Raw genomic sequence first — 25,252 nt, 5'->3', positions numbered from 1 at the left:
AAAGGTTTGGGTCTCTGCTGGAGTAACTGCAGAGCAGACTGTTACTTCCAGCTCTACACAAAGCAAGCGGCTTGCTCAGCTCCTGTGAGGGGCATCATGTTTTGGCCATGCGCTGGACTTCAGAGCTTTCCTTCAGATGTTTTGGGGAAGCCCCACCACACAGCTGGGAGTAAGGGGAGCTGGTGGTGTGGGCAGTGTGTTTCATTGGTTGCCTTCACCTACTCAGTCCAGAAGGAATAGTTATATTCCCTCAGCTCTGTTAGGACACAAGATCTCCGGAGTGCTGGCCCATGAGGAGACCGCTGGCGTGCCCCACAGAGACTCCCCATGCAGCTAGGATAAGATCTGCCACTTGCAAATGCCTCCAAGACCCCATGGGAGCCCCGCAGCACCTACCATGGCAGCGAGTCTTTCATGGCCAGCATTAACTGAGCAAACACACAGAGGCGAGTTTATTTTTCTTCTAGTTTTGAAACTACAGAGTGGCAGAGCACACACAGCAGCTCTCTGCAAAGCATCCATCTCACCTCAGGAAGCACTGCTGACTGCTGAGAGGCCCTGGTGAGCTCTGCTCGGTCCCGCAGCCCCGCTGCCCTGTCAGTGTGCCCCAGCAGCTGCTGACTGCATGCCAGAATGTGTACTTCTATCACTCGCCTTGCAAGCTCTGCCAGTGCTTGTACCGTGTTTTCTTGGTAATTAATAGAAAATGCTGACTTCCTGCAGTCCTTGTAATGCACCTCTCACCTGCCACACTCTAGGTTGATTTTGCCCCCTTGAAGGCTGGAAGCTCTCTGACACGTTTGTTTGCTTCATTGGCCAACAGCGAGCTTACAAGTTGTAACCGAGGAAGCAGAAAAACCAACACCGTGCCCTCAACTGAAGAAACATTCTCAAGGCCACAACTAAAGCATTAAAATAACAACAGCAAGGTGCTGGAATACAGCTGCAACCAGCACAGCTCTGTGGCCCAGTGGCCCGTCCAGGTGGAACTGAGTGCTGGGCTGCACAGGCTGTGATGTGGCACTTAGGAACATGGTTAGTGGACATGGTGGGGTGTGCCGGTGGTTGGACTAGATGATCTCAGTGGTCTTTTCAAACCTTCGTGATTATGTGATTCTATAAACAACGCGGGAGCAAATGCAGCACAGGAGAAACTAGAATTGAAATAAAGAGCTCCAGCTGAACCAGTCCAAACAACAGCTATTTCTCAAATTAGCCTCTTTATGAAGCTCATCTCCTTGGCAGACCACAGCCACATCTATGCAGAGGTGTCACAGAGCATTGTGTTTTGAAGGCCACAGCCTGTGTTCTCACCCACCCACACAAAGCCTGGGCAATGCCTGCCAGCACCTAGAGAGCCCACCAGCCCACGCTGCCTTCACTGAGACAGGGGAGCAGCCCTCAGGGCCGCCTGCTGTCCTTCCAGCAAACCGCAGCAGGTCGCGCTCAGCCGGGCCCAGGCTGGCTTTTAAAGTTGCCCAGGACTGAAGGAGACTCAGGTGCAGGTGTCACAGCAGAACAGCTTTGTTCTTAATTAACACTATTAGTAAACCAACGTGACAGCTTAGGAGTAAGGCCAGATCCACTGCCAGCACTGCAGATGGAATGAAGGACTGTGGGGGGGATTCCCTCCCACCAGAAGGAGTGCATGAGGCCCCAGCACCCTGCGGGCCCACGGCTGCTTCCCACGGCTGTGCTAAGGCCTGGGTTCAGCAAGAATCCTTCCAGCAGGCCTTGCGGTACGCCACCAAATGAATATTCATCCAAAAAATGCATCATGTTAATAGTTGGGCAATTCTGTTTGCATTACTGACACAGCAGTAAAGCATGGAAAAAGAGGCAAAAGCTCTACATTCAAATTGTAAAATTCATAGCAAGGAAAAAAAAAAAGAAATCACAGACAACACAGTGCTTGGAAATGAATCCTGGTTGGCTGCCAAGCTTTTTTTTTTTTTCCAAGCAATACCTAATTGCCTCAGGAAATACATTAATCAAAGGGTCCCAGAAGCCCAAGGATCATTTTCCATAATCCATCGAGGCGGAGCAATACAGACCTGGGCCAATACAAGGAGCTGCGTGCATCCTTGAGATGCAACACTTACAGGAGGAATAGGAAAGGATACCGACCAAAAGCTCTTAAACTCCTTGAGCAGCTTACTGACATCACACCTGGGAGAGCTCTGATAAGAACTATCGACACTGACCACAGAGCCAGCAATAGGAATTAGGGCAGCCCATGGATCCTGCTGTCAAACTGAAGCACAGAAGGTGGCACAAGGAGCGCTGTGCAGGGAGCAGACCAGGCCAGCACAAGGATACTGTCAACACCACGGCTCTGCAGCACTCCCAGCCCCAGCTAGAGCAGCCAGGAGCCTGATGTCCCTGCAGGAGGTGCTGCCAGCACATCCCTGCCTGGCTGCCCACGTCCCCTTGCTTGTATTTCTTGGCCATTCACCGCTGCTCTCAGCATGGGGCAGAATATGAGCAGCTCTTTCCTCACACGGCTTGCTCAGCAATCATTTTTACCCACAAAGTGTTTCCTAAACCTCCATTCTCATACATTACATAAGCTTTCCAGGTCTGATCTGCAGTTGCTAAGCAGTAATTCTGCATGACTAAAAAAGCAATCCACAATTGCTAGGTTCACTTAAGGTTTTTTTTTCCCCTTGTTAGAATGTAATTGTAGCTATATTACAAACACCACAGAATGCCCATCACAGAGAAAACCAGGCTGAGAACAGACCGAGTACACCAGAGCTGCTTTCTAGGAGCCTTTACTTCTCCCTTAACCATTGCAGGAGGCAGAAGCTTGGTACAGCACAAACCCGTATGCAGTATGTTTTCCATTCTACCAGGTAATGTAGCAAAGCCAAGCTTCTATCTCTATGCCACAGGCACGAACAAACTCTGTGCGGACAGATCTTTAATCAACAGAAGATTTTTCACCAGGGCTCCCAGCCACATCCCACGCTCTGTCCTAAGTACATGCTTTCCCAACAATTCTAGTATTTAATTTTTTTAAGACAGTAATTCCCTGCCTCAATCACTTCATAAGAATTAACTTTATCTTGCTTCACCTTCTCTGAAAGATTTGCTTTCCCCCAGACACCACCCAGGTCCCCTGACCACCGCTTCCCCTTCGCCATCAGAAGGCCCAGGATGGTCTCCCTCTGCTCACTGCTGCTCCCAGCTGCGCTCTCTGCCTCACTCAGTGCCACTGGGGCAGCTCCAACATGGCCACACAGGCATTAGCTGTAGGCACATTCTGCAGCAGCAGAAACCCCTAGCTCAACTCATCAGCTACAGAGAACGCTGCAGAAGCCTCTGTCAAACCTCTTCACCAGCCCTCCCTATGCTTATGTATCTGTGCGCACACCAGCTTCATCTTCTTCTTTCCAGGAGAGCTGCTTCCTACCCTCCCCTCCCTTTCTGCCTGGGCACAGGAGAGAAGTATGTGATGCAGGGAGGCAGCTGGCTGCTCACAGAAGAGAGCAGCTGGTTGCAATTCTAAGATGTTCCTTCCTCCTCCTCCTAGCTGCCTGAGCAGAGAGCAGGGTGAAGTCCCAAGTAGCCTCACCTGGCTGCTCTCCTTCTGAGCAGGTAGCAGAGAAGGTGCCCAAGCAAAGCACCCTAGCTTTAGCATCTCATTATGCCTTTCTTCCCCATGGGTCTCTGTCTATGTACCCCAAAGACTGATCCCTTCTTCCTACTGCCCTTTTACTGCCAGCCCTTCAAGCTGGGACTTTTGCCATTTTCCTGGAAGCTGCCATTTCACAACACTTCCAACGTGAAGCACGTGTTCTGGGATATATTTGCATTCAACCTTCAGCGGTGTATACATCTATTCAGGGCACCTACAACTGTAGAGTGGCAAAAACCACAATGCTGATTTGTGTACAGGCCATTACAGCAGCGTATGTAATCTGTAAATAGGAGATGACTTGATGGCACTTGGTTTATTTAAGAACTTTAAAGTGTCCTAGCCAATGCAGACAGAAATTTTCAAATAAAATATGAAGAGAAACTCATGGGAACCTTAGCAAAGCGCCAGGCTCCAAAGCGTTTAGAACAGTGGTCTCATCAAAAATAGCAATGCTCTGTCCTGCTGCTTGAATTCAGAGGCTGTTTGGAGGAATAGTTGATAAAAATGAAACGAACGGTATTTCTGAAACACGCTCACAAAGTACAAAGAAATAACTTGATATTAGAGTTCTAAAGGCAAAATTTAATAAATTAATATATGCATGCCAGATAAAAATACAAAATTACAATTGAAATAGCAATAATAATAAAGGAACACTGCTCAGCATTGCAGATTTCACTGCAACCACCATAAACATCATGGAAGATTACTTAAAAAAGTACGCATTTTGTTTCTGTTAAAAACAAATTACTGTATGATGAAAAAAACCTGAAAGAAACCCACGAAGAAATCAGCCAAAACAGTGGCAGAGAACGATATGAAATGTCAATAAACCGCCAGAGGCTCCATTTCACATAAGTCGGCCTTCTTTTTAGTATCAGAAACCAATTACATAGAACATAAAAGCAAATTCACAACAGGTTTACACTGAGAAACATGCTGAATTACAACCACAAACTATCCAGAACAAAGATGCCGCACCAGGTCCGCTGTTTTCTTCATGGAATGATTCTCACCAGAGCAGGGAGAATAGGGAGCAGATCATGCAATAGCTGTAGGCGTCTCGTTTTTTATTTTCACATGATAAACACCCAGGATTACTAGTACTGGAAAGTATGTGTTAACCTTTTTCAACATCAGCTGAATGGCACTACAGAAATGACAAAGAGTTCCTTCATTTTTATCCTGAATACATCGAAAGCTCTAGCAAATATGGAATTCAGCGACAAGAGCCATTAAATTACTTTAAAATATTCCTTCATCCATAGAACACTGTTGCTTCCTTTTTTTTTTTTTTTAATTACAAAACCCCCAAAATATTCAAAATAAAATGTCTTCATTTTTTATAAGCATCTCCACCACAAGTCTCTGATAACGGATGTCATTCAGTGCAGCCATCGCATCCAGTTCTGGCGCTCTCATAAGAGTTGGTCCAAACACGATACCCAGGTTCTCTGCACTCATGAGATTTTCCTTTTCATGAAGCGTTACTCTGTAAGAAAGGACAGAGTTTGTCACTCACTGTGAGATGCTTCCTCTGCAAATAATGACCACACAGCCTTAAAAAGCATCGGGAAGGAGAAACTGGGAACAGCTTTTTGGATCTGATGCGTCAAGTGCAAGTTTAAAAATGAGTCACCTTTCTACTTTATCATTCATCTATACCACAAATACAACGTGCAATGTCAACTTGCTAACTGGAGCAGTAACTGCAACTTCTAAGCGAGCTAAGGAAAAATCATCTTCATGTGTCACGAGCAGTCAGGTGGGGTCTTTTTTTTTGTTCATGCCTCCGTTCTAAAACTTCCACTTGAAATGTCACTGGAATAAATGAATAAATGGGCAAGTCAGGCAGAAGCCCTGTAGCTGAATTCTGCCTGAGGTCCTCTGCAGTTTCAATGTATTTCTATTCGTGCAAGAACTACAAAATAAAAGAGCTTAAAAATCAAGTTGCTTTTTTTTTTTTTCCTAAAGAAAGGGAATAATTCTTATACATTGATGAAAGTTTGTGTTATTAGAGAAACCGAAATGGATACCCTAACACACCACATTGATTTTTTCCCTCTACTTTCCGGAAAGAAATAGGGCCTGTGCTGTTGTACTTGATCTCCAATTGTCAGTCATTCTTGAGCAATATTTAAGCTTCCACCTGAGGGTCATGGAGGAACCTCACACCCATGTTCCTAGTTTTGAGAAAGTGGCACCTGCCATGAGGGGATCCACGCTGGCAAACCTCAGCAGGCCAAGTGACCATGTGCCTAATGGGTGTCAGCTCAAGCCCAGTATGTACTCCCTTTTTAGCGTGTCAGAAATGATCACAGCAAAAGACTCCAATCCATAAGCACTAAAGTGTATTAGTTTTTGCCCCAGCAGTAGCTTACTACTTCCAGAGATATTAAAGGCTTTTTTTAGAACTATTTTTTAAACTTCTTAAAAAAAAGTTTATTTAAAAATAAATATTCACTGAAACTCAAAAAATAGCACAGATTTGGCAGGCAGGTGACTTTCCTGCTTCAGAGCAGCGGCCTTTTTTTGAATTTCATCCTTCAAATACTTTGTGACTACTTTAAGTGGGGGTAAAAACCAGTGCTAGACTGCGCAGCAGGGAATATTCTTCACCACAGCCAGCCTCCAGGGGCAACTTCAAATTTACAGAATTTGGCATGCCTTGCCCACTTTCCTAGAGCTCCTGACGTGGACTCTGCTTTGTAGACAGTCCGCTTACCTCTTCAAATGTGCCATGAGATACCTCAGTGTTTCACAGTGTGCAGGTGGCAGCAGTTTCAGCGCCTCGTGGAGAATTTCCAGCTGTTCATCTGGATCGGTGGTTTCTGAAACACAGATGTTCACGGTCACCACACGCACAGCCAGAACTCACACACAGCAGGACAGGAATGGCGGCCTGCAGGAGAGCAGGACCTCACGGCTCTCCTGGCCTATTCATTTACAGGACCTATCCAACCTTCATCATGGAAGATTTGCTCATCCGAAGTTCAGAGCACAGTCAAGATGTGATTGTTTTGGACAAAGAAAGCTCCCCCCAAGTTGCGCTCCACTAAAGGATTCCATGCAGCTTACTAAAAAGAATTCCCCTTGCAGACCTTGCTGACTGGACTAGTTTTTTCACAAATAATCCACAGGTGCAGCCCTGGAACAGCAGAAGCTACTGGGAACCTTGCCATCAGCTTCTCTGGCTGTCTCCATTCTGCTTGGAAAGAGCCTTCTCCAGGGCGGTGGCAAGCCCAGCATCCGGCCCTTCCCTTCTTCCCACAGCTCTCTCACACCTCTCCAGGTGGGCCTGCTAAATGCCAGAGATGGCTCATGCAGCTGGGATGCTTGGCAGAGATGCTCCAGCTGGGCTTGTTGCCCTGCTTGCAGACTCATCACCTGTGAGACTAGCCTTGATGGTGGCCTTACGGTGAGCGCTTATCAGCCTGTAGAAACAAATGGCTTCTTATTTTTAAGCATTTTCATAAATCACTTTCTTTCTAGCAAGACAAAAACAAAGACTTCAAATATCCCTGTCAAGTACTAGGAACTCACGCAGCACATGCAAAGCGATGGAATCCATGATGTGTGAGGGAAAAACTGGTAAAAAAAGGGGAAGACAAATGTGCCCACAATCATGTAACACCACACAACTGTGCTGGAATGTGCAGCACACATTTACTCCCGCAATACTTCCTAAATAGGGCATGCAGAGAAAGTGTCACGGGGACAGCCATTAAACCAGCAGGCAAGTCATGCACAGAAAGGAGAAGAAAAGGAGAAAAATGCATTATACATACTTGCGGACTCTATAAACTTTGGGTAGGCATCATATGTGATGAGTGGAATTGGCAAATCCCTGAAGTACAGTTTAAGTGCACCAGTGATAATATTGATATCTTCATACATATTCACAGAAATATCAGCCTTCTCCCCATCTGCATGGAGAAGGCAAAGACATTAAACCTTGGAAATATAAACAGATGTAAAACAACATTCAAAAAAGAAAACAGTATCCTGCTTAAGTAAACATCATTAAACTGGACAAAACTACAGCCTTTGGATTTATAAGCAAAACCTTGTTACTGGGCTGTGAAGTTCACCATTTCACGGAGGCTTTTTTACACAGAAACTTATCATTTCTTCACTTAAAATGATTAAAAAAAAAAGCCACCTCGAGCACTATGCTGTAGAAACGTGTGGAAGTTGAGTTATTCCTGTAACACTGCATTGCCAAACAACACGTTTGTCAGCACTGCATGAGAAAGTAGGGAAAGTCTGAGAAAAAAAAAAAAAGCAAATGAAGCCATCTTTATCTGCAGTCTCCCTGTTTCATATGAAAAACATGTGTTCACCATTTAGCTACAGCACACTACCTACTCCTGACCGCAGCGGACATGGATCCAACACTTGGCTTCTGCAGCACATCCACACCCTGCTAAGGCTGCAGAGGAGGCGGATGCTCTGTGAATAGGTCCAGCTCTCCACTGAAGCAAGAAGGAGAGTTTACAGAATGGATTTTGGCCTTCCTTTCTACTGGGATAGAGGGACTGCAGCTGGAAAGCCTTTAATTGTCCTACTGCCTTCTGTCAGAGAGAAGAGTTTGTCCTCACTGAGTTCCTTTAGAGTGTAATAATTCAAACTTTGTTTGCATGATTGTATTTATCTTATTATTTTGGAGCTTTCATCCAGAAAGATGCATTTAAATTGCACAGCCCTCTTAAGGCACTTCATCACGTGCCTCATCCTTCCCCCACCCTGCTGAGTGCGGTTTTACTTGCAAACCAAGACACTTTAGAAAGCTTTACCATTTCTGACATAGGTGGTCACTGAAAGACAGATACTGATGGAAGGAGAAGAGCAGATTCAGTAATACAGACTGAGAGAATCTGATATGCTTTTCTGACGGAGCAGATCCCCCCCCTGCCCTTCTGTCAGCACAGCCCCCCACTCCCTCTGACTGCTGGCACAGCAGAGCATGAGGCAGGAGAGGGCTGCACAGAAAGGCTGTGTCTATTTAATAAGGCAGCGCAAGGGAAGAACATACCTCTGTCAAATGCCATTTTGACGTCTTCAATAAGATCACTAAATCCTGAAACTCTGTATAGTCCTTCAGAATTAAGACCTGCAGGGAACATTTCAACAAGATTAAAATCAGTATGAGTTTTACAGTTTCCTTCCATCCAGTCCTTTCTTTGCCAGGTTCTTCATTTAAGGGAAGAAAAGCAGACCAGTTAATGGCCTGATCAGGTTTTTCTTTCAGAATGAAATCTTAGCCTGCCCTTTTAACTCTGATCCTTGCATTAGCTACTTCCTTATATCAGCACTAAATTATGTTTATGCAAACGGTTTCAGAGCTGAAGAAACATATTAAACCAATTACAGCAGATTTAAAAATAACTTAGATTAGCATATGAGATGTTCCGTCATCATTTCAGAGTGAAAATAAATATTCTAATTCTAGAAAAGGATATCTGTGGACTATGGGAACTAGCAAGAAGAAACACGTCCTCACTAACTGGCTTTGATTCTGGTACATTCACTTGATTTTTTAATAAAAATATTACTGGAAAGACACATGCCAATATGTAACAATCAAGTAGTAATTGTCCATTAAGCAGATCTGAGCAAAATCTATAAAATAATAAACGCGTACGAGCCATGAAACAATGCGAAGTATAACATTAATAGTGTAGGGTAAGTGGCAGTCATAAAACGTCTTGCGCAAATCTGTTTTGAGCAATCATACGCTCAGCAGAAACCCAGATGACCCAGATCAATCTAAACGGATTATCAGTAAAGCAACAAGAGCCCATTAACTACGCCTTACCTCGGGATTCAATCTCCCTAATGCACATGTCTACCACCATGGGTCTTTTCGTGAAGTGCGCTTTGACTAGAGTGGTAAGGTCACAGCTGTACACTTTTTTGACGTGCTTCAGGTCTGGCTTGCAGTCATTTGGGACCATCTTGGAACACTGCTTGTGCACATTTAAACCACAATCTGAGGGAAAAATCAAGGGACAATTAGGCTGATATTTGGTGAAGATGGATCCTGAGGCCAGGGCTGCCAAGCATGCGAGGATCCTGACCTGATCCTGCAGCTTCTGCAGAGCCACAGGCTGGGTGTACAACTGTGCTGGCAGTCACCAGAATAGTTTCATTCACTTAAAAAGTGACTTTGGGAGGATATTCCATTTACTTACTTATTCATTTGTTCATTCATTCCTTTATTTCTATTTTTAAGCATAAACAAACTGCTCTACAGCAAAGGGAAGATGAGACTTAGCCTAAGTGAAGCTCAGTTGAAATCAGATTATGGAAAAATGTTTGTTCTGTTCAAAACCACGCAGAACATACTAACCGGGGTTTGGGAAAAAACCACAATCATACAGGAAACCAACACTGATTATATAGCATAGCTCCTTTTCAGCTAAGCACAGGCCACTACCTCTGCCATCTGCTGGGTGCCCAGCCAGCAGCCAGCACCCTGAGTTCACTGCGAGTTCTTCAGTTCCGCAATGGAGACTTGCAGGCATTTGGGAGGGAGGAGCAGCCAGCAAGAAGCGTGGCACGGTGCAGTCAGGGCCACATGCGAGCTGCAGCCAGCATTCAGCGAGCCCCCAGCCCTGCCCACACCTCCGTGCGGCTCTGCTGCCGGGCCCAGCTCCCTGTGCTTCCACAGCAGTGGAATGAAGGGACGTGGAAACATGAAGCATCAACAGCTTTCTGCAGAGACTCCCCTTAGATTCTGCCAGCAGTTTATTCACATTACTGTGAAGAACCTCGGAGCACATCAGCCAGTGTGGTGAGGGCGGCTCTGCCGGGCCTTTAAATACCACCAACACTCCATTTCAACAGAGATCTGACAAATCAGGTCTCTCAGGGCTATAAATAGGGAGCCCGAACTCTTTGGAAACGTGTGATCCAAATCCTGCAGTGTAATCCTCAGTGCTTCAGCTCTGAAATGGAAAGGGGATGTTCTGGCTTTCTCTGGCATAGACATTTGTTTGCTGTTTGTAGGAAAGCAGAGAAGTTCCTCACCTTTTGGAGTAGGGTTTAAATGCTGTGCTGTCAGGATGAGCAATGGCTCCACTTTCAACAGCAAGGAGAAAACAAAATTCTGAGTAGAGCTAGCAAGCCAGAACCATCCACTATGCTTCCAGAGCAAGGATCAGCAGTGGAGGCAAAACAATATGGAGCCAAAGAATGAGGCGCAATGCCTTAATGCACACATGGAAAGGAAACATCCTGACATCCCACAGGAAATCTTAATTCTTGATTTCTCTGGCTTTGAAGCCCTAAATTTGCAGCATAAATAGTATTTATCACTGCAAATATCATGATTGTACACGAATTCCTAAGGCTGCTGCAAGGAGCACCTGCTCCATCAGAGTGAAAAGGTCGGAATATTGAAGTATTTCTCAGAAATGCTATCAGTGTCTGTCAAAACTGCTCTACAAAACAGTCTACAAGACTGGAATGGTTCTGTCTTACACATGAGGACTCACTAGTCATTTCCTGAGTGCAAATTAGCCACTTCATATAAACAGCAATATAGCTTAGAGTTATGTTTCTGGGAATCCAAGGCTAATTAAGACTAAAATATATAAAAATAGAAAAACATGGTTCCAAGCATCTTATACTTGACATAAAGCAATTATCACATTCACTGAGCTCATCCTAATTATATTTACATACAAGAAAGTTTTATTTCGTTAAAATATCTAATTTACAGAGATGTTTCCTATGTGAAAATCTCACTTCTGAAAATAATTGCGTTATTGCTAATCCCACAGACTCAAACAGGCTTTGGATCTGACCTCATTAATGCCAGAATTACAACAGAAATAGTCAACTTTCCTTCTCTGTCTTTTGTTCTTCCTTTACACTTGATTGGATTTCATGTACTGACCCATTGCTTAAGGGCTTACAAACACTCCCGAGAAACATTTAAACCTAGAAATACTTCAGCTACTGAATGCTTACAAAGCACACGAGCACTTCTTTCAATAACATCATTGGGCTGTGCAGTGCCTTCATAACAGTCAAGGCTCTTTAGCTATTATGTGAATGTAGGAGACTCACTCACTTTAGCGCTTGACAGCAATATCTACTTGTAAGAGACTCCAGTCTATCTGCAACAGAAAAATGCTACTTGTTACAACAGACGAGCTGAAACTCTGGAGCTGTGGTTTTTATCAGGTGGATCCCTCTCCTGAGCTAACAGTCATGTCTCAGTCACTGGTCTCTGACCAAGCTGACAGCCAGAGTCACGCACGGCTGAAGGATGACCGTCTGTCTGTCTCGCTAACTCAGACAAGGTAGAAAGCACATGGCCACAAGGTCAACCCTCCGCTCCACAGAGCTGTGTGCAACGTGCCAAACTTCTGCTCTACTGACATCCAGCTTACTTGTTAGTACTAAAAGACAGCAGTTACACTGCAAATTGCGTATTATTAAATACATCTGCCTTTGCTCTCATTGCAGATGCTTCATCAGGGCTTTGAAACCCGTTACTTAAGAATTAGCTAGAAAGAAACAGGAAAGCCTAGACCTGATTCTGTGCCCTTCTGCATGGTGAAACCTCAGGTGTGCTTGCCTTGTCTGCATGTATCTGCATCATCTGGCCGGGTTTGTTGAGAATCACCAAGATTCTATTGATTTCACTCTTAAGGTCTGTTTACTTCTACTTATATAAAGATAAATCCAGAGTAGCTAAGTTGGCATTAGCAGTTTTACTCCTGATCTACTGCAAAGTAGAAGAACCTTATCTGTTTCTTACAAAGTTCATCAGTGCCTACCCACTGACCAGCAGCAAGAATTGGAGAGGAGAGAAAGAAAAACCCTCCGTAAGCATAATATCTGCCAATAAATCCTATAATGAAAGGGCAAATTTAAACTATGCACTATGACCCCTGGCAGGTCAACAGGGAAACTTCCATGACTTGAGTTAATCAGAATTCCACCTTTGCAGAGATCATTTCTCCTGACCCGAACCGTAAATCGTGCGTGCCATTCCTTTTTATACTGCTAGCAAACTGTGGCTACCTTTCAAATATACAGAACGCAACCAAAAAAATGCTGTCATAAATTCAAGAGCACATAGGAATTATGGAAACTTAGGAAAAAAAAGTCAGCTTTAGAAATCAGTGATAAGCTACCCTGACTTTAATAGTATATTGATCTAGGAGCTCAGGTGGGCTGTGACATTGTTTCTGTGAGAGCTATTAAATCTAAAACCAGCCTGACAATACTTTCCCATGATGTCCAGAAAAAGGTTTTGTAATGTTTAAGAAACAGCTTATACTGATGTTAGTCCGCTGGGCTGAAAGGACAAACAAGGTGTTCATATAAACGCATGAGCACAATCAAAAGATATACGTACTGTAATATCGCCCCAGGAGCACACATCACACATATTTGCAGAGGCTAAAATATACTGAGCTGTCACTTTTTGTTATTGGGCTGATTTGATTTTAGTCAGTTTTAGATTTCCTTTGGTTTGATATACTGGGTAACGTGGTTGCTGATCATGTTCCTCTGGAATTATACCATATGCTACAATACATCATTCTAATTAGATTTTTGAATTATCTCGAAGAAAAATACACGCATTTGGTCACTCTGACAAGAAGCTTTACGAGCCCAAAGGTAGACGTATCTTACCTGCAAAAAGCCTGCAAGATTCCCTAGAGGTGGGCGGAAGGGTGGGAGCGGTGGCACAGCACGATGCCTTGTGGAGGACCACTCACTGCAGTACCCGATGGCCGTGCCACCAGCTGCAGGAAGCTACCTGAGTGCAGGTGATGGGTTCTACTCATGCACAAATCATTGGTGTCGTTACACTTGCAAAGGTGAAAAGGCTGGAAAGGAATTTGCTCTCATCAATCAGTCATGAGCTAGAAGCTTTTCTTTAATAATTTAGTGCTCTTTTCTGGAGTAAGGAAAGCAATGTTTTCTATTCCCTCAGACCAGTGTGTGTGAACGAGCAAGTAAGAGCCCCAGAGGCACTACGAGCTGCACTTTATGCTGCCAAGCACAGGGCACATAGCACAGGGCTGTGCTACGACGGTCTGCCCTTCTGCCCTCCACGGCAGGACTGTCTCAATCAGCAGACAACTTGCCTGCTGTGCTGCCCTGCCTCACACGTGCCATTTGTCAACCTGCAACGCTCGTCTGGGACAGCCTTTATCCCACCAGAGTCCGAAGCAAAACTGTTGCTGCAAAATTGCTTTCAGACATGCACGTTAGATCCCTGAGACCTGCTAGCAGTCATACCACTATATGGTGCACGATAGGGTACATTATTCTTTAGGAAGCAATTTCTAGAGGACAGCTGGTTACTTGGCAACACATTTTCCTGATACTACAGAAAAAATCTGGGCTTATGAAATAGAATAAGAAAATAAGCCTCTCGAACTAAGCCAATCTCCCCTCGCCCCAATCAAAAGAACACATATGCCTGTGCTCCAAAAACTGATCGCAAAACAGAGGTGAGATGTTCTTTCTAGAGAATACATTTGGTGGAGGAGGTTGGATTTTTATGGAAGTTTTGAAAAATCACAGGCAATTTGGTCAGAAACTTCCCTGGCTGCGGGCCACGACACCTGCCTACCTCCTCAACAGCTTCCCTGCTGGGCTGCTGGCTTGCTCGAGGCTCCTGGGTCTGCATGGGCTTGGAGATAAAGCCGTTTTTAGGACATTCAGTTTCAGCTTCCCCATATGAACAGCTTCCCCATGGGAACGGCTCTGAGGCTAGGCTCCGCTGCCTGATTAGCATTTCAAAACGTTACAGCTCATTCCTCAAAGAAACACCACCAGATCCCGTGCATCTTCTCCAACAGCATCACCTCCTGAATGAGGTGGGCTCAGCCTATATGCCAAAGAGCCCCCTTCCCACAGCCCCTGGCCCTGAACTCTGGCTCTTGCAGCTCTGCTTTGCTCTTGTTCTGGTTTTGGCCTCTGTACAGTCAAGGAACCCAGCAGAATCTGGGTGCACATCTCAACTCTGGATGTGTTTTTAAGGAACAAGTGTGGGCAGAATGGGATTTTATCATGTCCAAGGCATGCCAGCTACCCTGAGGGTGGGCAATATGATGGGCATAACAGGGCAGTTTCCCTGCCTTCCCATTTGCTGACTTATAAGTGCATCAACTGCTTTTCTAGCCACAAAAAGCATTAGCACTGTGCCTGCACAACTGCTGCCTGAGGACTGGCAGCCTTCTTTGGGGTCTCCTTCATCTCCACACACCAGTGAGGCAAAGGAGGGTTGTCCACCAAAAGGGATTTAGCAGCAAGACAAAACAAATGCTCAGCCAGCATCAGCTGTTTGTCCCTGCAGTGATGGTCCAGTTTACTTCAACCAGCTCATCAGAAAAAGGTCACCCACTCCAAGGAAAGCAGAAGACAGGTAGCTGCTCCACAGCCAGCAGGCTAAGACTGCCCAGAGAAAGCCTACCTAATTAACGATCTTTCAGCAGCCTGTTTTAAAAAAACCTGCTGTTTAAATCACTTAAGAACTATAAGCAAAAGGGTATGGAGGAAGGAGCTGATTAGACAGTGCCTTGAACACTTCTGATGGGCTATAGAAGGGACAGTACACATGCAGACCTTGACAAGTCTGCTGGTCTACAAGCCTGCTTGGAAGTACACCAATGCAGCAGTAATGCTTTTCTCTAGGCTCTGATAACACACCAGTCTCCATAAATATTTCTGGGTCTTACATGTTTATACCATTCACAAAATAAACTCCCTAACGCTTATCTGAAAATTTTCTTTGGATATTGTTCCAGATTCTCTTTTGAACACATTCTGGGCAATGGCATGAGCACAGTAAGCACCAGGAGACTTACACAGGAGAAATTCAGAACACATTTTTTAAGTTTCTGAATTTGGAGCTGAAGATACTCTTAAGTCTTCATTAGCTTTTGCTGAGCTTCAGTGTTTACACAAGCTGCTGGCATTATAATTTCAAACACTTCTTCAGTTATTTCTACTTAAGGCAAAAGCCCAGAGGAAAGCATGCTAGAGATGGAGCACGTCATCAGAAAACACAGACTCTTTGCATACAGATGAGCCTTCAGCTCAATAGAACTTTAAGGGCCTGTGGCTAGGATGCAAAAATTGGAATCACGACCCTCTGAGACAGTAGGGTAGATGCCTGTGGTAAGGATTCACTCCAAACAAGCAAACTTTTCTTTCAAGAAGCTGAGGAAATAAAGATAACATTTCAAAGAATGAAGTTGAAGGGAAAATAAATTATCCCCCTTTTGCTCAGGATATATTTGCAGCAAAAGTCAGACTAAGTGCAATTTTCTACAGGATCCAAAACCTGGACATGACCCTGACTCTTAATTTTGGAACAAAAAATCTATTGTGTTTTGTCACGTGCATTAATCCCAAAAGCTTCATAGTCAAGACAGGAATCCAGTGCCTTACTTCAGCTGATAACCACAGCTCAGGTGGCAGGAATGGTGGCTACAGTTATCTCTGGTCTTTCTGGAAGGGAAAACACATGTCCTCCATCTGCAATAAAGCGTGGTCTTGGATGAGCCATGGAGAGCCAGAGGCTAAGTATAAATACACCAAGCAATGCCTGAAAAGGCACAGAATGCACTCAAGGCTGTATTTGGGCTGAGGAGGACACATTCAGTCATGCTGGCCTGAAACAAAGCCTGAGCCAGGGCAGTCCAGGTTGCTAAGGCATCCTCACTGGTTGCTATGGCACATGTACAGTTGCGAGTGTTTGGTTCTGGTTTATTATTTTTCAAAGGATAGGCTTGTTTGCCTAACAAAAGCTAATCCATCAGCCATTACAAATAAGCTCCACTTTTTCCTCCGGCTCCTCCTCTTCTGTTCTCAAATGGATGTCATTTATCTCTGTTGTCGGGTCTTGGACTGTCCCACATGCCTACTGCAGCATGTTTTTGTGCAGGAATGGTTGAGTGTAGCCCATGCAGTAATCCCTTTATATTTGTCAAACTTATCACTTCTGTACAGCCAACAGATTCCTCTCGAGATGTGCAACTGTCTGCTATAAAAAGCAAATGCTTAAAAAATATAAAATTACATATGATCAGTGCAGTTTTGCTCATAGGTATTTTCAATAAAATGATCACATACACCACAAAACAGATTTTGTGGATTTCCCTGGAGTGGCATCGAAACCTATCTGAATGCAAGTGGGCTGCCTACTGTTATAAGCTGTAGTTTTTCTTTGAAGCTACTCTGGAAAGCAATGGCCTTGTATAGCTCCCTATGTATGTGCCTCATTGTTTCCACATTAAAACAGCTCAGTTCAGAAGCAAAACAATTACTTCAGTTTTTTTGTTTGTTTGTTTTTTAAACTGATACTCACACACACTCTGCCAAAGTGGTGGCACTCTGCCCTGGGCTATGGTGGCAGTGGTGGCTCTCCAAGCCATATGAATGGGAATTCAAAGGCATCTCCACACAGGAGACCAGCCTCTGCTTAAAGAGTGTTTGCCCATTAGTGGCTGTAGGGCTGGCTGAGCAGTACCGGAACCACCTCTCCCACATCAGCCACCCCAGCCAGCGAGCGCGGTTGTACAATGTGAGATTTTAAACTATGGAAAAGGTCACTGAAGGTGCTGGAAGCTACCAACACCAGCATGAAATCTTACACAAGACAGAAAGCCCTAATTAGTTTCTGAAACTATGAAGTCATCTAATACACATATGTTCCTCTAGACAGCCAAAGAGGAAAAAAAGGCAGGCAGTACTCATTACCATCCCCATAAGGAGGAAAGAAAACTTCTCCTCAGAAGTTTTTAGAGAAATCTGTGTAAAACCAGAGAATCACCTCCATTGTAGTTAGATTTAAAAAAGCATCACAAACACTTCAGATTTAATTATAACAACAGTATTGTTAATTTCACACTGCCATGGAGCATTGTGAGCCTTCAGCTCGAAATGCTGAGCGTTTTTGACAAACCAAAACTTTGCACTCTACCTTAGGTGTGAAAGGAAGATGGCACATTGACAGGCTCACGTGAGGGCAAAAAATAAATGCCTTATTCAGAAAATGACTCAAGAACAAAACCACGTTTTTTCTTTCTGTTCTAGCACTGTTCATACATCCTGTGCAACATTAAAAGCAGTGAGAAGTAGTAAGAGTCTTAGCGCAACAGTGGAGGAGGCGGCTGCAAATAAATACTCAGTAGGGGGGGAATACAAGAAAGGAAAAAAATATTTTTGCCTAACCACTTCTTAAATCAACACTGTTTACTGGACAGTGCAGATCCGCTGATAATGGCAGACTACTGTGTTTCAAATAGTTCTGGGGGAAAGATTTTAAAATACCCCAATTCCGTTTTCCATTAATTAATTTTTATTTTATTTTGGAGTTCTTTGATAAAGAGCTCTGTTATTTGCTTGAGACAAGATTTCAGAAAGCTTTAGAAAAGCAGATTTCTTAAATTAGCTTGAAAACTCAGTTTCCAGGGCAACATATGCAGGTCTTTATACATCAACATTTCTTTGCACCACTTATATAAATGTGGCTGCAAGAATGTCATAAGATACTTTTAAATTCAGTAAACTATTCTGATCACTTTGATCCTTTTTTGCCTTTGAAAAAAGCTGAGCGCCCTTTCTTTTCAGAAGAATCACATCCATAAAATTGCTAAAGTGTTTTACTTTGGAGAGGCTTAGCCCCAGAAATGCCTGCAGTGACAGGCACGTGTGTAACAAATTTATATCAGCACCTGAACGCTTATGCAACATTTTTGTTCACCTCCCTTATTCATCATCCTCTTTCTTACTATTGTATTAAGTTTGCAGGACCAGCATGTGACTTAGGGCACTCTGGGAGTCCACTGCACTAGACAGAAAACGAATCCAAACGTCCATTTCACAACTGCAATGTGAAATTCACTGCTTGCCCACCCTGCATACAAAGATTCTCGATGAGGCTCTGACATCTATCAGTAAATGCAATGCATTGTAAAGGAGACAAGGTAGAGAACACAATTACCTATTTTCTCCCCCATTCTGCCATTTCCCCCACAAGCACTTAAGAGGTGCTCTGCTGTTACCAACATGGGGACCTGAAACTCTCAGCAGCATTGGGAGCGTGATTTCGGCAGGAGTCAGATCACTGCATGGCTGTGTGGTGAAACGTGCTGCAAATACAACAGTGACAGCAATTGGGGTGACTCAAGTAAAGGAGAGGGAATGAGCATTACCTGCACACTTGACTCCCTGAGCAATGAGGCCCCACATAAAGTTGGCGCAGTACTCACACCAGTGCGGGCCCCTGAACGTGTGCACCTGGAAGACAGCAGCAGAAAGGAAAATTACAGAGAAAAACTCAACTGTTTCACAGACATCAAAAGCAAAGTGTCTCAACAAGCCAGAACTCCTCTTAGAAGGCACTGCATGCATTCACTAGAAGTTTCTCTTTACCACTGCAGGAGAGGAAGGAAGAAACATTCAAACGACTGAACAGCCAAAGGGCCTGCAGTGCTGTGGGAAGGTGCTGCCCATCCTGCAGCAGCATGACTGGGGTTAGGGTCTGCTCTCACTCTGTGTTGCAGGATGAGCAATGATGATGCTCCTATCCTGTCTGCTGGCACCCCTCACTCCGTGCAGAATTGCACAGAGTGCACCTCCACAGGGATGCACCTCCACAAGGGATGCACAGGGTGATGAGTGCTGGAGCAGCCCCGAGTGGAAAGCGTCCTGCTTGGCAAAGCACCAGTGCACCACAGATACCCCGGATGCACCCCGAGGGCTTTCCAGTTCAGAACAACCCTGAAAGGAAATTAATTCTCTGCAGACTAATGCCACATATTGGAAATCTAAATGAGTCTACTAAATGAAAACAAGAACCTGCTGACCCAGGAAGAAATTCAAAGCTAGAGAAGAAAAAGCCAATGCTGCTTTCAATCCTGGCTCACGCGTGAGCTGCAAATCCTTCAGACACCACAAACTGCTTTGGGTTTTATTCTGATAAAGTGTCTGCTGTAGGAGACTATGGGACTCTTTGCAGAGATAACCACTGCTTCCCTAGCCAGTGTGCAAGAAACTGGTAATCATAAAGTAATGAAATTTACAGTGAAATACAATAAATATTCTCAAGGCTTAACTCAGTCGATTCTTCAGAGCCACTTGGCAGAGAGCACCCCCTGCACCAGGCGCACCCAGCAGCTGGACCCCAGGTAACACTCACCTCCAGTAAGTGCCCAGCATTCCAGGCAAGGTCCTGCTTTGGCTGCAGACCTCCCTGCACTGACTGCTTGCCAAGCAGTAGCAGTGGGCACGTTGGTGCACTGCTCTGGAGATCTGCTCTCCAATTCTCCAAAGCACACGGTGGCTCCCAGCGCTGCTCGCCCTGAGCACCTCCAGAAGCAGTGCTGGATGCCCCCAGCCCAGCAGGGTAATGCCACCACCACCAACTCTGGAGGTGCAACTGTTCCCTTCTCACAGCTCCAGCTGACTCCCGTAAAGCAAATGATGACAAGATTGTCAGCAGCTGCAATCTCTATTTTCTTGTTCCCACTCCACACAAAGAGATTTTTCACACCTTCTTCTCAGTGAGACACCTGCACTACCCACATCCTCTTGGCTTTCTTCCTCAGCCCCCTGCTTTTCTGCAGGTCTTTGGCAGCCTTCCCTTCTCAGATAAGCACATTCTAATCTCCTCAAGCAAAATGCTGTGCTTTAATGCCTGTGGGACTAACACAACTTCTGCAGGAAACAAAATCTGCCTTGCAGTCACCAGCAAGGGCTGGGCTCAGGCTGCCTGTCCCTGTGACAGTGGCTGCTGTGACCCAGAAGCAACTCAAAACAAAAGGAACAAGGCAGGCTTCCCTGCTCCCCTCTTTCCTACCAGCACAGTGTACCATCCTTCCCTTCATGAGTTTGGATGGAGACAGGTCTTTGCCCTTCAGGATCACTGTCTTGGGATCATGTTCTCATCCCATGCATCCAGGCTCCACCCAAACATGCAATGCCTTGCTGTAACATATCCTTAGGAAACTACCTTCTCAGGTGAACATTTGTCCCAAGCCTGCTTAGCTTTGCCCTGTTCCACTCAAATTAATTTCTTATTCATTATTCTGAATGCAAAATTAAAACAAATTAAAAGCTACAGGTGGATTTTTCTATTTTGTCATGCTTTCTCTTGCCTTGACCTTTCTCAGACATGCCAGGGGAGGTTCCCAGGCAACATTAATTAGGAGCCCTCTGGCCCACAGTGCCCTTCCACCCCTGGTATGTGACCATGCAGGACCAGCCCTGACGCCTCTTTTGGGGTCTAGAAGCACTACTGCCTACTACTTGCACAGAGCTCAGTGGTACCAGAATGCTCACATCCCACTGCCACAGAGTGGAACTGGAGGTCCAGCCCTGCACAGGCTGAATGCACAGACCGCTGGAAATGAAATCAGAGACAGTAAAACATGCCAGAAAACATCAAGAAGTGGTCTTCTGAGGCCAGACCAGCTCTCCGACTACTTCACACTGCAGAGCAGGGCCAGGCAGCACGCTAGAGGGGAACATTTGCATCCCACTGCTAGCGAGAGGGCCAGCACCTGCACACAATACTGAGTCTATTGCATGACCCTTTAATATAGCACTCTGATTTTTATATTCAATTCCCCATTCTAAAAACCTGCCAAGTGACTTGCTTATTTCAAAACTAAATCATGCCTGTCCAGAAAGTTTTCTGACAACACACCCAGCAGAATTCCTGACTTAAATTACAAGGTGTGTCTTTCCCCTTATAAAAAGAGCATTTGCCATATGCAGACGTCTTATAAAATGTGAGAGTACAAAACTGTCAACTTGGGCTTTGTATCTCCTAAATCTTTCATTCTCACTCCTGTCCCAAAAATCCTCTTCTCTCCCTCTTTCCACAAGATTTCAAGAGTGAGTTTAAAAGAAAAACCTAATTCTAGATCATGTTAAACGAAAATACCTACTTCTAAACTGAGATAAAATCCAATTATTAGGTTGCTCTGCAAGTCTAAGGATAACAGGGGAATCTCACATTGGCATTTCCATTTTGAATCTCCCACAACAGCAGCAAGGTATAATAAAAAGGACTATGATCTTATGTAGGAGGAGAGAGCTTTCTTTGGGTCTGAAAGGCATTTTGTTACACGCTAGGAAAAATATCTTACCTCTGGTGATTAGTGACTGCGTATGTTACAGAATACCATTCGGGTTTTTTTTTAATTTAATTAAAATTAAATTAATTAAAATATTGCTTATAAAAAGAGGAAAACTTAAGCAAATAAAAAAATGATCTGATGACTGACAACAGCCTATACCGCAAGCTGGGAGCTCCTCAAGCAGATCTCTGATAATTCTCAAGGCTCTACAAAAGTCACTGCTGTAGTTACCTATGTATTGCACAAACCCACTTACTTCTTATGCTTTTTGCTTTTACTGGGCAGTTCTTTGGCTGTTATTTGAAAACCAGGACTGAGCCAGCAGATAATTAGCATTCAAAACTCGGGGACTTGCATTATATAACTTGTCAAGATAGTGAGAGAATATCCGCAAAGTGCTTTGGAAATGTGACGTGCAAGAACATGATGGATCTGCACAGCTTTAGCAAGGCAGAAAGCAAGGCTGGATCTGACAAATTACGTATACATAAAATAAACACTGAGCTCAGAAAACAGTCCCTCTGACAGCACACAACAAAGCCATCTCTGTTACAGGTTGCCATGGTCTTCCTCGACAGCAGCTCCATCAGGACCCATGCTCCATATAGAGCAGCGTAGGCTCTCCCATAGCCCTCCACGCTGAGCTGCTGGCAAGAAGAATGGGATTTGGAAAATCCAGGCAACATCATCTGCATTAGAATGAAATACACTGACTAGAGAAAGGATGGAAAAAGTATTGCAGCTTTGCCTGCTTCCAGAGCTCTCTGCTTTGGACAGCCCTGCTGGTGCTTGGGGAGGAGACCGAGCTGGCTGGGGGCTGAGTGATGGCACACATCAGGTACCTGCACTGCATGGTGCTCCCAAGGTGCAGTTCTGCTGGCTATAGCAGTGTCTTTCAGACAAACGCCTAAAGATCATGGGACGTTGCTGATGAAGTCTGTCAGCTCAGTGGTCCTCGCTGATTTACAGCTCCATCAACTGAATTCTGCCTGCTGGGACTCCACCGAGCTTTTAATTGGATACAGGAGACATTGTAAGTCTCAATTAAAACGATAACTCAGCCTGTATTATTAATGTCTGTCTCCTCAGTCACAGCTGATTTCGTCAGACACTGGGTGTACCCACGCTGGCACCCAGTAGGCACGCCCTCTGTATGCACCCCAGGTACAGACAGAGGATGCCCGGACGTGAAGGGCATAGAAGAGAGATCAGTGAGAAAACAAATTGCTTCAACTATTGGTTTGGCCAATGCTTCAACTCAGTGTTTGCATATATTAACAATAGGCAGGCCCTCTGAAATAAGGGTCTCAAGCATGCCAAATATTACAGAACACGATTTTCCTACCGCGAGGCAAACGCTGCTGCTGAGTAATCTCAGAAACAAGAAGACTGCCATGACAACAGCATGGCAGAGCGCAGCTGTAGGATAATTCACTATCATATGAAGGTATTGCAGAATTGAGCGTAATGAGAGTATTGCAACAAACCACCAAACACCGCCTAACCCAGCTGTGGTGCTACACTCACAGAGCCAGCCTGAGATCGGGCCAACGACTTCATCCAGCAGCTCCAGAGAAGGGGGCTGTGATTCAGAGCGTCAAGTAGCATAAATAGCACGGCAATGGGCAGCGGGCACAGACATGAACACTGAGCAGGCAGCCCTTCCTCCCAGTCCTGGCTCACCCGGAGCCTGAAGCGCTGTCATGTTGTGTTGACTTCCTGGTTTGTGCAGATCATGTCAGCAGAAATGAGAACAACTGGAAAATGGGGTTAGGTTCTGCTCTAAGAGAGACAAGGCAACAAATGGCAGAGAGAGGACCAGGTTGTGTGCTTTTTGCTTTTTGTAAATGCGATGAAACTGATCACCTTTCTTTCAGAATGGAAGAGCAGATTTTTTTTTTAATTTTTTTTTAATCGATATCTAGAGACTATATATCTAGATATCTAGAACATTACCCATTTCATTCCAGGCCTAAGTAACTTAACATCGGTGTCTATATACAAGATTCAGAAACCATAGGTGAAAATTGAATAAAATCTTCACACTTAAAATAGTATGTATACATACATGCCATATACGCTCCACATAATGACATAAATGTAGTACAAAATCTCAACAGATCCCTAAAGAAGTGATTTTGCACGGATGCTAAATTTAATTTAGAGGCAAAAGCATTGATGAGAGCAGAAGCAGTGCTCTCTGCCCCTGGAGGCACTGCCCAGTTCCTACAAAGCGTTTTTGTGCCTTGCCACTCGTGGGCTGCTTTGCTCCTATGGCCGTATGTATGGGAGACCCGCAAGAGCCACAGCTAATGACTTAGAAAGCTACCAGGAAGGTGGGATGGAATTACAGCTGAAATACAGATTTAGAAAAAGAAAAAAAAAAAGAAACGAAACCTAAAAGAGAGGCAGATCTTGAATTCAGGGATTAGCATTTAGAAAGCAGAGAGGGTTAAATAATAATGCATTACTGGGAATCTGCTTTAGAAAAGCCAAGCCTTAAAAAAAAAAAAGTTAAAAAGAAACATTAAATAAATACCATAAGAGGAAAAAACTAAATCTATCCATGCCTAAAAGCTTTTCTGGCTTGAACTGTCGTATAACACAGCATGAGTTTCAGAAGCAGCTACACAGAACTGACACGATCTTCTCCAAAGTTCTGTGGAGGATTTTCTCCAGTTTTGCTCTCCAGATATTGCCACTGCCTTTGAACATGTTTTCCCCGAGTACCAGGAGCCTAGAAGAAACCTCCCATTTCCCGAGGCTTTCTTATCTCTGAGAACGCGCAGAGGCTCTCCCTGGGGACTGTGCTAGCGGCGCCCAGCTCTCCTGAATATTCATTTGAGCGCAGTGACTCATTTAAAGATGTTTTGAAAATCTTCTCATTGCCAGAGCTGGACTTCATCAAAAGCAGCATTCTCTTTTCGGTGGAGACCGACCAATGCACCCCAAACAGGCACCTGCCCCACTTTTTGGAAGATCAGAAATAGAAATGAGTTCACGTCAGAAGTCACACAAAAATGGCTCTGCTCACTGCAGTAAAGGTTTGTTACATTTTCAGGTCTTCTTGCAGCATTTCTTCTGCACTTTCCACCTGCTGGCCCCCAGTGTTTAGGCATGGCTCTCAGGAGCAGCTCATTAGAACAATGTGATTTGGCACGGAAGCGATTTATTATGGCTTTTTATACCAGCAAACACCTAGCACAGATGCAATCACACGGGTAAAAACTGGGCTAGGTTGGCGTATTTGTTTCAAACAAATGACTCTTGTTAGTACAAAAAAGCAACGTTTAAATCCCTCCATATTGGCAAGGTCCCTCCAGCAGACACCGGTCCTCACCAAGCCCACTTCTCACGCATGCATGGGCTTCTCTGCTTCCCTTCCTAAGGGGTCACCTCAGGAGGCTGCTTCAGCATGGAGAGATGAACTGTAACTAGCAAGACTAACCTAACGGCATGGCTTAAGCAACAGTGGAAGAAG

The 25,252-nt window shown here is 44.6% G+C and overlaps 1 protein-coding gene across 5 annotated transcripts in view; it reads right to left on the bottom strand.

Annotated features, from left to right (window-relative positions):
- Nucleotides 1-4,204: 4,204 nt before the first annotated feature.
- The window catches only part of CHN1 (chimerin 1), an 80,183-nt gene continuing 59,135 nt past the window's right edge, over nucleotides 4,205-25,252 (bottom strand). For 4 of the 5 annotated variants that reach the window (XM_085228634.1, XM_085228632.1, XM_085228633.1 and 1 more), the window contains 6 exons: nucleotides 18,841-18,925; nucleotides 9,462-9,635; nucleotides 8,679-8,756; nucleotides 7,432-7,569; nucleotides 6,369-6,474; nucleotides 4,205-5,135 (listed from right to left, as the gene is read on the bottom strand). In XM_085228634.1, the coding sequence (XP_085084760.1) occupies nucleotides 4,964-5,135; nucleotides 6,369-6,474; nucleotides 7,432-7,569; nucleotides 8,679-8,756; nucleotides 9,462-9,635; nucleotides 18,841-18,925 (753 nt within the window). In that variant the 3' untranslated portion in view covers nucleotides 4,205-4,963. Of the gene's footprint in view, nucleotides 5,136-6,368; nucleotides 7,078-7,431; nucleotides 7,570-8,678; nucleotides 8,757-9,461; nucleotides 9,636-18,840; nucleotides 18,926-25,252 lie in introns of all 5 variants that reach the window. The other variant, XR_014884530.1, reaches the window with a different exon arrangement.

This window comes from Meleagris gallopavo, chromosome 7, assembly GCF_905368555.1.
Source record: "Meleagris gallopavo chromosome 7, MGAL_WU_HG_1.1, whole genome shotgun sequence".
Lineage (NCBI taxonomy): Eukaryota > Metazoa > Chordata > Aves > Galliformes > Phasianidae > Meleagris > Meleagris gallopavo.
The sequence above is the reverse complement of the archived record's forward strand: the minus strand, read 5'-3'. Positions and strand labels throughout refer to the sequence as shown.